This window comes from Galeopterus variegatus, unplaced genomic scaffold (assembly GCF_000696425.1).
Source record: "Galeopterus variegatus unplaced genomic scaffold, G_variegatus-3.0.2 Scaffold356, whole genome shotgun sequence".
Classification (NCBI taxonomy): domain Eukaryota; kingdom Metazoa; phylum Chordata; class Mammalia; order Dermoptera; family Cynocephalidae; genus Galeopterus; species Galeopterus variegatus.
The window spans coordinates 524,504-537,306 of NW_007726467.1; the positions used below are offsets into that span (position 1 = coordinate 524,504).

A 12,803-nucleotide genomic window follows, 5' to 3' on the forward strand; every position below is an offset into this window, starting at 1 on the left:
GGGCGGCTGCGGGAGCGCGTGCTGGAGCTGGCGCGCGGCGGCGGCGACCCCTACAGCGACCTCAGCAAGGGCGTGCTGCGCTGCCGGACCGTGGAGGACGTGCTCACGCCGCTCGAAGACTGCTTCATGCTGGACGCCAGCGCCGTGCTGGACTTCGGCGTCCTGGCCAGCATCATGCAGAGCGGCCACACGCGCATCCCCGTGTACGAGGAGGAGCGCTCCAACATCGTGGACATGCTCTACCTCAAGGACTTGGCCTTCGTGGACCCCGAAGACTGCACCCCTCTCAGCACCATCACCCGCTTCTACAACCACCCGCTCCACTTTGTCTTCAACGACACCAAGCTGGACGCCGTCCTGGAGGAGTTCAAGCGAGGTAACCGTTGGGGGCATCGCGGAGGGGACGTCCATGCCAGTGCCCTCCTTTAGAGAGGGGTTAGGGGGTGACGGAAGCCTCGAGGGAAGGGTCCCACCCCTGCGGAGGGCAGTGAGACCTCTAAGGGCCCTTTCAGGAAGGTGATGGCCTTGCTGCTGGGAATGACTTTTTGAAATATTCAGATGCTGTCGTTCAGAAGGAAACGGAGTGCCCTAGAAAGCAAACACCCTAACCCCACCCCCACTTCAGGATAGCCTCTGCTTGGTTCTAATACCCCAGCTCTTTCCCTCTCCCAGGCCATTTCTGTGCACTTGGGCTTTGTAGCAGATCCAAACTCTTGGACAGAAACTGAAAGAACTTAGAAAAGGTAGTCTCTAGATATCTTGACGCATTATTTGCACACATATAATATTAAATTAGCTGGACCTGTGATGTTTCCAGGGCATTGTTGAGCAGGCTGCTGCCTTCCAGATTGCAGACAAGGGCATGACTCATAAATAGTTTCCAACAGGTGTAGAGGAAACTTTCACTTTCATTTCAACAAAAGCAATTTCATGGATGCTGATTTAATCTCCCCTTCCTGTCTTTTATTTTTAAGTCTTCCCTTTTCTAACCCTAAGTAAGGTCTCTCAGGTTCTCCCTGAATTCCACGTTCTCACCCCCTCCTTTTGCCCTGGTCTATCCGAGCAACTCTGAAGTTGAAGGTGACTGTGTGAAGATGTGGGTTCCTTGGCGGTGCTCCGCATTGTTGGCCTTGGGTGCGCTCCCCAGAGCTTGGCTACCAGCCACGTCTCTCCCACCTGAACTCCTGCAGGAGGGGGGAGGGGCATCCCAGGGCTCTGGATGGGCTTGACCCTAAAGATTACATGATGTGAGGCCGAGAAGTGAGCAGAGCCCCCTGATATTCCTGGCAGCTGGAAAGTCTCCTGGCTCAGGTCGTGCTGCATGAGCCCCTGGACAGTCAGCGCAGGAAGGCATGGCTTTGTGGTAATGATCAGGTTGCTCCTGCATTGAGCCCTGCCCTGTGCCAGGCTCTAGTAGACGTTCTTCAGGCATCATCTTTAATCCTTGCAGGAGGCCTGGGTGCTAAGTTATGTTACTACTGTTGCTCAGGAGTTGGTGAGAGACTTGGTTGGGCAGCTCTGACTGGTCTGGTAGAGTCTCCTGGGTGTTCCTGGCTATTTCCCTAGAATGTGGTCCTGCCCTTCTCTGGGCAGGGAGCCCGGAGTGAGGCCCAGACAGAGCTTCCTGGTGGCCCTGGAGTCGGCGGGGTGGGTTCCATCCTGCGCAGCCCCCCTCCCTGCCCCTGGCTCGAGACCCTGGGAAGGCTGCTTGGCCTTTCATGGCTTGAGGTCCTCAGCTGCAGTGGTAAGAGTGCTCAAAGGATCTGGGGGAGGAGAAGTGTAAAGCGCTCTGGGTACTGCCTGGCACACGAGTGCCGAGTGCTTGTTGCTAGCAGGGTGATGATCGCTCCTGGGCAGGCTCCGCTGGTAGCTAGTGTTCGCTAGCTCAGGAGCAAGGGGGTAGACCTGGAAGTGCAGGTTCCATTTCTTCAGGCAGGTCACCAAACTTTCTTCTTTTTAGAGGAATAGTGGGAGACATGGTTGTCCCTTTGGTGTTCGAAGCACTCACTTTTCTTGGTTCCTTAAGAAAATGCTCACTCTAGTGCCTGACTTCAGCTGGACTCGTGCTGGCTTGTTAGCAGTCACTGGGTAGAGATTTGGGGCAGTGGGGGTGTATGCGTTGTTAAGGGAAGAACATCGGGAGCTGGTCATGATGTTCAGGATGGGGTCTGTGAAAGCTGTTTTTCATTTCCCAAACCCTTGTGTGAGGATCTTTGCTGCTGTGGTCTTGCCCTTCAAATGTGACAGATGAGCTTGGCCTGGGGCTGTTAGGGATCCCCAGTGAGGCAGCTCTGGAGAAGCACAGAAGTTTCTGAAAGAAAGTGAACCGAGATGCCAGGTACTGTTCAAGCTTTATTAAAGGAAAAGAATCTGCCGGGCTGTGCCCAAAGTGGGGGCAGCCCAGGGCTGCCCTGAAAATGGAGGACAGCCGCTAATGTAGGGCGTTGGGAGTTTATATTGGTATGTTGGCGCCAAGAGCTGGGTGATGTAATTCCGGGGTGGGGATTGAGTTAGGTCATGGAGATGGAGAGTTCTGCGCATGGGGATGGAGAGTTCTGCGCATGTGGAAATGCCGAAAGTTTCATCTCCTAAACCACGAGGCTTCTTGTAAAAGAGAATGGGGGAGGGGAGGGGTAGGACATGGGCGGTGCCATTTTGTACTTGGGCTTGTCTAAAATGGCGCTGGTTATGTTGCAGATCTATTATTCCTGCCTTTTAAGTATAGGAAAAAGGGGAGAAGGGCGGAGGTCTCATTCTTCTGAAGCTACTTCCTGCTGGAGATGGGCGAAGATATGGAAAAAATAAAAGATTTATGTTGGCGGGTAAAACAGTTAGGTGGTGGGGTATTGGTTACATGTGGGGATGCTGTATTCTTCCAGGGAAGGGTCACTGATTCTGAAGGGCTGATATCCTCCTCACAGGAACAATTCGGCGACCTTTTGGTTAGTGAAAGCCTGCATACGTTCCTGCAAGAAATTAGAGAAACACCAAAAGAGAAGAGACCAAAAAGTAGGATGAAGCACAGTTAGGGGTCCTGGTAGGAGCATAAGCCAGGGTATCCAAGGGTTCAGTGACTGGGGCCACCCCCCAGTGTGTTTGTGTTTTGTAACCCTTTGCATTGGTGATCAGTGCTTGCCTTTAAATGGTTTAAGTTGTTTTGGATCACCCTGGACTCATTTACGTAATAACAGCATTCCTCCCCCAAGAAGAGGCAGATGCCTTCCTTCTCGGCTGTAAGAAGGTCAAGGGCCCGACGGTTCTGTAAAGCGACTGTCACAAGTGAGGTGACCTGTCACTGGAGGGAGGAGATGCTATCTATACTTAGTTCTTCTGAGAGTTTTTTATAGAATTGAGAGGCAGTAGCAAGGCCTGCTATGCCAGTTCCAGTTGCAGGAATGATCCCTGCCCCAATTAAAAGGTACAATTAGTGCCCTATGGGAGCGGGGGGCACTTTCTGAGAGGGGGGGCCGAAGTTAGTCCCAGTCCCGTCTCCATCCCTCCATCTATCTGGAGGATGATGTCAGGGACGAGTCAAAAGAATATGCAAGAAATTGTGTTGGGGGCAGGCAACAGGATAATGTCGTTTTACAAAGGAAATATGTTCTGGTTTTAGGGCATGGATGAGGAGGGGGTAAGTGCGAGGTAGCGGTAGCGTTTGGTGTTAGTGAGGCAGAGGGTGGGCAGGCCCCGCATAATGCTCACAGTCCCCACTGAGGTGACATTAGAGGAAAGTGAAGAGACGTTTGTGGAAACGTTGTGGGCTGCATCGACAGGGAGGGGGTGACCACAGAAAGTTTCTCGTGAAGTGGGAGACAGATGAGTCACTCGGGGACCAGTCTGATTCGCTGAGGACTGCGTTGTCCCTGCAGACCTGGAACCTCCATGTTCCAGGTAAGGGGGAGCATTGAGATAGGAGGAAAAACATGGGAAGGGTGCGAAGGGTTAGGGAGCCAAAAGAATTTGAAGGGCACATTGTCACAATGAAATTGCTAAGGAGCATCCTACTGACAGGAGGTAAAGGAGTGCCGGGAGAAATCTCCTATAATGTTACGATCTTTGGGGGCAGCTGCTGCCAATCCTGTAGCAAGTACTAGAACAGACAGTATAATAGTAGCTCTTGTGGGAAGGACGTGGAGCGGCCTGCAAGGGTGAGAGGATAATCGCTGGGGGAAAGGTCATCCTTCTTTTGGGATTGGGGGAAGAGTGGAGGTCCTGGAGATTTTCAGTTTTGTGGGTCCTAAAAAGGATGAGGGGATGTCAGGTTGGGGGTTGAGCAGAGGGACGCCTCTGGCTTGGTATTAACAGATTCTTTGGGTAAAGTCTTGGTGAGTGACACCAAGGGGCCTTTCCTAGCACCTTTACTGCCGTGGGGGTGGAGAGAAGTGCTGTGTAAGGCCCTTCCCAGCATGGTGAGAGGGGCTGGGGATTCGGGTTTTAATATACACTTGCTGTCCTGGGCTCAGTTTAAAGTCTGAGGGGGTGGTGGGGAAAGGATGAGGTAATAGAAGGTTGGCCTGTTCCCTAAGAAGATCCCTAGTGAGCGAAAGAGTAGGGAGATGCTGGTCAAAGGGCGATGAGCTGGAAGGGAGAGGTGTGAGAGTGAAGGGTCTACCGTACATAAGTTCAAGGGGGCTGAGGCCTGTGTGCTTGCGGGGGGCAGCCCATAGGCGAGTGAGTGACTGGTGGAGAGGCCAAGACGAGGGATGATTTCTGAGGTGAGAGCATGCGCTACTGCTGTAGCATCCTCTGAAGTGCAGGGAAAAGCCTCAAACCAACCTGAAAAGGTATCTACTAGGTTTAGAAGATAGCATGTCTTTTTGTGGGGAGAGTAATATAAGGGCTGAAGAAGGCATAGTAGGGGTTCATAGCCTATATGAACTGAATTATGGAAATCTAAAAGGACTTGCTCAGCTTGTGTGGTAGGGAGGACATAGTGACCAGAGAGAGTGATGGAGTTTGGATGTGTTGTCCCCTCGAAAACTCATGTGGAAATTTGATCTCCAGTGTGGCAGTGCCAGAAACTGATTGAGTCATGGGGGCGGATCCCTTATGAATGGATTAATGCTCTCCCTGGGGGAGGGGGGATTAATGAGTGAGTTCTCGCTCTATTAGTTCCCGCGAGAGCTCCTTGCTTAAAAAGACCCTGGTACCTTCTCTCTCTCTTGCTTCCTCTCGCCATGTGATCTGCTTGTGCACACTGGCTGCCTGCCACTTTCCACCATGAGTAGAAGCAGTTTGAGGCCCATGCCAGATGCAGCTGTCCCAGAATTGTAAGCCAAATAAACCTCTTTTCCTGATAAATTACCCAGACTCCAGTATTTCTGTTATAGAAACACAAAACGGACTAAAACAGAGAGTATACCAGTTGTCCTTTCTCTGTGCCCCCCCCACAACTGTTGGAGGTGTTGTATTTCTTGGGGTGTGTATTGGGGTGAGGGCGTGGGGGCCATGAGAAGGACCTGAGAGGGGGAGGAAGAGTGGGGACCTGGTGATTGAGCAGCCTGTTTTGCGATTAGATCTGCCAGTTTGTTTCCCTGGGCTATGAGGTCATTGGAGGTTTGGTGTCCTCTGCAGTGTATAACCCCAACCTCCTTTGGGAGTTGTGCAGCCTCAAGAAGTATCTTGATAAGATGTCTGTTTTTTTTTTTTTCCTTTTTGTCTTTTTTCGTGTCCGGCAACGGATCGCAACCCTCAGTGTCGCGCCCATACCGGACCGGGACCGGCAACGGGGTCGCAACCCTCGGTGTTGCTCCCGCCCCTTGCTCAGCCAGTGAGCGGGAACCGGTCTGTATGTGGGATCCGAACCCTCGGCGGGAGCGCCGCCGGGCTCCCAAGCGGCGCACTGTAGCAGTGCGCCACCAGGCCGGCCCAAGATGTCTGTTTTTTATGGGCCCTCCCTGAGTGGTCCTGTATCCTCTCTCCTTCCATGTGGCCACGCAGGAGTGTAGGATGTGGTGAGCATACTTAGCATCAGTGTATATATCGACTCGTTCGTTACTTGCTAGAGTGAGAGCGTGGGTCAGGGCAATGAGTTCTGCCTGTTGGGAAGTGGTGTTAAAGGGAAGAGGGGCAGCCTCAATAGCTTGTGTTAGATTTACTATGGCATAACCCGCCCAGGGGGTGGGCGTGGAGGTAGCACTCCCATCTGTGAACCATGTATGTTGGGGCCATGTGATGGGATGTGGGAGATGTGTGGAAAGGGATTGAGAAAGAGGTCTAAAGCCTCCATGAAGTTATGTTTTAAGGGTCGTGAGTGTTTTGGGATGAGAGTAGATAGATTTAAGGGAAGGGTAAAGTTTGAAGGAACACTGGGAATTTTCCTTTTGGCTGTGAGGGTCTTGACTGTTTTCCAAAAGTTAGTTTAGAGCTTTCTTGGGTTAAAAGGGCGGCTGCCGCCAAGACCCGTAAACATGGGGCCCATTCTCAAGCTGTGGTGTCTAGTTGTTTAGAGAGGTATGCAACTTGGGAGAAAATATCTCCTGCCTCTTGTCTCAAAACCCCAACTGCCAATCCTTGGGTTTTGGTGATGTATAGGATAAAAAAATGAGATAGGTTTGGGAGGGATAGAGCTGAGGCTGCGAGGAGAGTGGCTTTTAATCACTGGAAGGGAGAACGAATGGGCTTTGTGGGATCTAAAGTGGCAGGATCCCCTTTGGCTGCCCTATAAAATGGTTTTGCTAGCACACCAAAGTTAGGAATCCATAGGCGAAGATACCCTGCAACCCCAAGAAAGAAAGGATTTCACCCTTTGTGGTAGAAGTAGGGAGTTCAGAAATTAAACTTTGCGATCCACTGTTATTTCTCTGGTGTTGGTGGTGAGGTGGACTCCCAAATAGGCAACTGAAGGAGAAGAAATTTGGGCCTTGCTGGGGGACACTCGATATCCCCTGGAGGCCAGGAAATTAAGAAGAGTAACAGTGTGGGCCTGTGAATCCTCATAGGAGGGGCTACAAAGGAGGAGGTCATCCACATATTATATTAAATTGCTAGAGGTTGGGGGAAGTTCAGATAAGTCTTGAGCTAAGGCCTGGCCAGAAAGTGGGGGCTATTCCGAAACCCCTAAGGTAGTACTGTCCAAGCAAGTTGCTGGGAACGGCGCATGTGAGGATTAGTCCTATACTAAACGGTATGAGCCATTAGGCTTTATAACTGGAAGGATGGGTGTATCGAAAGGCGAGTGGGTAAGCGGTGAGAGATGAGAAGAAAGGAGTTTGTGTATGATGGGTTTTAAGCCTATTAGGTGTTTGTTAGCGATGGGGTACTGTGGGACATCAGGGAACAAAGAGGGGTTCAGCAGTTTAACAAGGATAGGGGAATGGTGCATAACAATGGAGGGAAAGGAAGCATCCCATACTAGGGATTAGCCTTGTCTGAGGGGAAGGGGAAGGTGGAAGCCTCAGGGGCCAGGTCTGGGTACAGCCTGTAACAGGAGTATTGTAGCTGGAGTTAAAGTGTTTAGGGTAAGAATAACTTTGAATTTGAAAAGGATGTCCCATCCCAGTAAGAGGGCTGGGCATTGAGGCATTATTAAGAATTTGTGTGTGTGTTGGGTGTGACGTAGGGTTCAGGAAAGGGGTTGAGTGATCCATGGGCAGTATTCTGATCCTATGACCCCTACTATTGTGATAGAGGAAGGGGTTGTTGGTCCTGCATATTCAGGAAGGGTACAGAAAATGGCCCCTGTATCGATGACAAAAGAGATCGGCTTACCTGCCTTGAGGTGAGTTACCATGGGCTTACATGTGGTGATCCCCATGGGGGGGCCTCAGGCCCTGGGCATCGTCAATCCTCCTCCTGGGCAAAAGCCAAGAAGCTCCAGTAGAGATGGCCATGAAGCCAAAGGCTGTAGGTTGGGGACTGGGCCACTCCCTCTCTGGCGAGTTGCACAGTCAATCCTCCAATGACCTGGTTGTTTGCAGTGAGGATGGGTTATGACAGGCCCATGCCGAGTGGCCCAGTTGACCGCATTTGAAGCAGTTCTTGGGTGGCTTGCCTCTTAAGGCAGCCAGCTTTGGAGTATGTGAGCCACGGATGGCATTAATCAGGAGCTGGTATTTGGCCTGATATCTTTTATAGTTTTTTGGAGATCAGGGGCTGATTGGGTAATGAAATGAGAGTGTAAGAACCTGCAGGGGAGTTTGGATCTATACATGTGTATTCATGTCAAGCCTCAGAGAAATGGGTTAGGAACTTGTTGGGATTTTCAGTGGATCTATGTGTGTTTTCTCTAAGCTTGTTATAGTTGACTGACTTGTGAGTAGTCTTTTGGAGACTATGAAATAGGTGTGTGATCATGGTATCCCAGAGATCCCAATCCCTGTGGCCAGCCTGGTAGTCCCAGTTTGGGTCTGTGCAAGGAACAACAATGGCTCCCACAGGCCGCCTATTATTTTGAGCATGTACCTGAGCCGCCATCCAGACCTGCTCCCTGTACATGGACTCGGACAATTCCTTCCGTCCCAGCCACTTCACAGTAGAGTTATAAAAAGCCAGAGCTGAGGCAGGGTTGTTACCTGACAAAGGGTGAGAAGGAGAGGTAGAGGTATTGAGTGGCTGAGGACGAGCATCTCAAGACCAGTTAGAGGGAAGAGAGGGAAATGTGGAGGGCTGACGGATAGAAGATTGATCCAAGTCTAGAAGGAGAGGTCGAGCATGAGCTAGGAGAATTTGAGACATAGGACAGTTTTGACAGAGAGAACTTGTTCAGAGATAGGAGAAGGCTCGAACATAAAGGAATCTCTCCAGATTTTGCTGTTTTGGTATCTAAATTGAGTGCCTTCCTGTGGCCACTGGGATCCATTGTAATGAGGCATTCGAGTTTTAATGTCTCCCTGGAGGCCAAGAAATTGGCCAGGGGACGGCCCAGAGGCGTAGAGCGCAGAGTACAGTAGAAAATGAGACTTTTGGGTTTAATGTCTCCCTGGAGGCCACGAAACTGGCGAGGAGATGGCCCAAGGGCATAGAGCATGGAGGTTTAGATTGTGAAGATCTTGTGTAGAGGGTGAGAAAGGGTGTGGGCAGTTCTGGTATAAGAAGAATGCCTCCGAGGAGTGTCCTCATTGGTGCCCACCTTCTTTTTGAGAGGAAAGCCATGACCAGCTAATGAAGTGTCCTTCAATAGCTGGGCGGCACAAGAAGAGTTCCCTCTGCTAGGTGCCTGGGCTACGAGAACGAGAGAGAGAGAGCGAGTTGGGGGAACCTGAGATGAGACAGGACTGACCCACTGACTCACTTTGAATTGAAGCTGGTGTTGGATGTGTTGGTCTGAAACGGCGAAAGGAGAGCGTCCCAGAGGCACCCAGTTTCGGCAGGCCTGGGAAGGGCAGCTGAGGGCCAATCACCCCAAGAGAGAGGGGATCATCCATGACGTCAGCCAAAACCCTTCCCAGGTTTCGACACCATAATGAAAGAAAGTAAGCCGAGATGCCAGGTACTGTTCAAGCTTTATTAAAGGAAAAGAATCTGCCAGGCTGTGCCCAAAGTGGGGGTGGGGGCAGCAGCAGCAGCAGCCTGGAGCTGCCTGAAAATGGAGGATAGCTGCTAATGTAGGGCATTGGGAGCTTATATTAGTATGTTGGTGCCAAGAGCTGGGTGATGTAATTTTGGGTTGGGGATTGAGTTCGGTCATGGACATGGAGAGTTCTGCACATGTGGAAACATCGAAAATTTCATTTTCTCCAAAACCATGAGGCTTCTTGTAAAAGAGAACAGGGGAGAGAAGGGGAGGAGGTGAACTGTGCCATTTTATACTTGGGCTTGTCTCAAATGGCACTGGTTATGTTGCAGATCTATTAGTTTCAAGCAGCCTGATGTTGGAGGATTTGGGGATTGAGTGCCTTTCTTCTTAAATCAGACTATTCCAGAAGCTGCCTGACAACATGCTGAAAAGCCTCCTCCTAGAGGCCATTGGGGGAGGTTTTTGGAACCTGGAGGTCCAGTGGGGAGTTTTTCAATCCCCCTTGACTTCCTTGCTCCTGTGGTAAGTGAGGGCCATTCTCGGGGCAGAATGGCTGTGTCTACCTGGTGACATCCTGGTGCTTTCTCTGCTTCTCTAGTTCAGTGCAGTCCTTTGGCAGATATCTTTATTTTTCCTTGTTAAAGTCCTTTTTGTCCTCATCTTCTTAGCATTCCTTTGCTTAGGAACAAAGGACAGACTGCAGTCTTCTTGGCATGTGAGATTTTAAAAATCAATGCCCTTCGCATCTCTCTGCCCAACTTATGAGGTGGTAGTGCCCTCTGAGTTTGCTGGGGCTGGAATCCCTGGCATCTTGGCAGCTACCATTCTGGGCCCTGTTCCTTTTGCTCCATCTGTTCGGGAACGCTGTAGTCTAGGGGAGAGGCACCTTCCCATGTGAGGCACCTCTCAGGCAGTGCAGACTTGAGACCACACATGGATTATTTTGTGTACAGGTCACTGTATTAATCCGTTTTTGTTGCTTATAACAAAATACCTCAAACTGGGTAATTTGTAAAGAAAACAAAATTTATTGCTTACAGTTTCTGCGGCTGGGAAGTTCAAAGTCCATCTGGTGGTGGTGACAGTGACCCAGGGGTCTTACATTGCAAGATGGTGGAAGCAGAGAACAGAGAGTGCCAGCCAGCCCTCTCTCCTCTTCTTTTCAAGCCCTCAGAACCATGCCCCTGATCACCATTTTTAATCCATCCACTATTGCACGGTCCTACAATGGTCACCTCTTCAAGGCTCCACCTTTCAATTACCATAATAGGATTTCCCACCCTCTTAACAATCACAGTGGGGGCCAAGTTTCTAAAACATAAAATTTTGGGGACACAATTCAAATTCCTGTGAGTTTTGGGGGGACATAATTCAATCCACTACAGTCACCAATAAGAGCTATTTGGAGCTGTAGTAAGTAAGTTGTATTTTCTTTTCTTTCTTTTTTTTTTTTGGAAGCTGGCCAGTACAGGGATTGAACCCTGGATCTTGGTGTTATCAGCACTATGCTCTAACCAACTGAGCTAACCAGCCAGCCCTCCATGAACTTTTTGTTGTTTTGGTTTTTTTTTTTGGCTGGACAGTATGGGGATCTAAACCCTTGACCTTGGCGTTATAACACTGTGCTCTAACCAGCTGAGGTAACTGACCAGACCCTTCCACAAACTTTTTGAAGTAGCCTCATATTTTATTTTTTTAGGTGAGAAGGAACATCAGAAACATTGAGAGCCCAGGAAAAAAAATCTTTTCTTTCCCTTAAGCTGTCAGTTAAGACAAAATTATGCAAAATTATCACAGAATTATGCAAAATTTATTGTTGATATATATGCTTTCTTTCAGTAATTCTCAAAAGGGTGGTTCCTGCACCATTAGCATTGTCTGGGAACTTGTTAAAAGATGCAAATTCTCTAGCTCTACCCATTACCTGAGTCAGAAAGTTTGAGGGTGGCAACCTGTATTAAAGTTTGAGAACCATTGCTTTATTTGATTTATCCTCCCAGTTCCTGCAACGTAGTGGTTGGTGAAACTGAGTAGCTAGGGGACTTGGCAAAATCACGAAGCTATTTATTAAAAGTCATTAGAATGCAGGCTGCTGGCCGATGGCTCAGTTGGTTAGAGCACAGTGTTGAAAACACCAAGGTCAAGGGTTTGGATCCCCTTACCAGCCAGCTGCCAAAAATAAGAGGTAGAATGCAGATTGCAGGCAGAGTAGTGCTCTTACTGGGACTAATGGATACTAATAGAACAGTTTCATCATTTTACTGTTGGAATTATGAAACTGCAGCCACGGGCCCTTAATTAGCTTATTATCAATAGAATTTAGAAACTTTCTTATGGGGTAGTTTCTCTGCTCATATTTCTTTTCCCTGCCTGAGTCTGTATCTGATGATAAATAGCATTTAATCACTCATTAGAATTAAAAAAAAAAAAAAAAAAAAAACTGGAAAAATAACTAGGCTCAAAGTAAAGTGGCGTGTCTGATACTGATGGAGGTCATGGACCCTCAGGGGGGTCCTTCTGGGACCTGGGGAAGTTGGCAGTTGCAATAAACAGTTGTCAGAGTAGACAGATGCTCAAGACCTCAGTGGGGCCTGTGGGAGGCTTGGTGTTGTGGCCATCAAGTCACAGCTCAGTTTGTACCCAAAGTAGAGGACAGGCTGGGGTTGGGAAGAACTGCCACTCACAGTATAATAGTTAGAGGTAAAATCACAGATACCCTCCTAGACCATCTGTTATCAGTGGATCCAATTTTGATATGATAGGTTACATGGTATTTCATTTATAAGAAGTTTTAAGTGCTTTCAGAATTCTTTGTGACTCTTAGGGACAGTAATTGCACTGAATTATTACTTTACAGACCCTATCCAGAGTTGAGAAGAACAAATTTGTACATTGAATACTTTCAATAGAAACATTTGTATTATCTGTTTCTGTTGCTTAGAATACCAGAAATTGGGTAATTTATGGTATTTATTTCTTATAGTTTCAGAGGCTGGGAAGTCCAAAGGTTAGGGACCACATGTCCCTGGTGAGGGCCTTCTGGGTGGAAACTCTACAGGGTCCCGTGGCAGTGCAGGGTATCACATGGAAAGAATGGGCTTAGCAAGAGACAGAACTTGTATTTTCTGTAAAGTCATTGACTCCTGCCTTCTTCGTCAACCACTATTAAGACCATTCGAGGGCCGGCCCGGTGGCGCACTGGATGGTGCACCGCTTGGGAAGCGCGGCGGCGCTCCCGCCTGAGGGTTCGGATCCCACATGCAGACCGGTTCCCGCTCACTGGCTGAGCGAGGCGCGGGAGTAACACCGAGGGTTGCGATCCCGTTGCCGGTCCCCGGTCTGGTAC

At 49.4% G+C, this 12,803-nt stretch overlaps 1 protein-coding gene across 3 annotated transcripts in view; it reads left to right on the top strand.

The window, feature by feature from the left end:
- Positions 1-6: 6 nt before the first annotated feature.
- The window catches only part of CNNM3 (cyclin M3), a 21,975-nt gene continuing 9,178 nt past the window's right edge, over positions 7-12,803 (top strand). For 2 of the 3 annotated variants that reach the window (XR_550163.1, XR_550162.1), the window contains exon 1: positions 7-376. Coding sequence is in view for 1 of the 3 variants with exons in the window: in XM_008567915.1 (XP_008566137.1) it covers positions 127-376 (250 nt within the window). In the remaining 2 variants the exon portion in view is untranslated. The remainder of the gene's footprint in view (positions 377-12,803) is intronic. The other variant, XM_008567915.1, reaches the window with a different exon arrangement.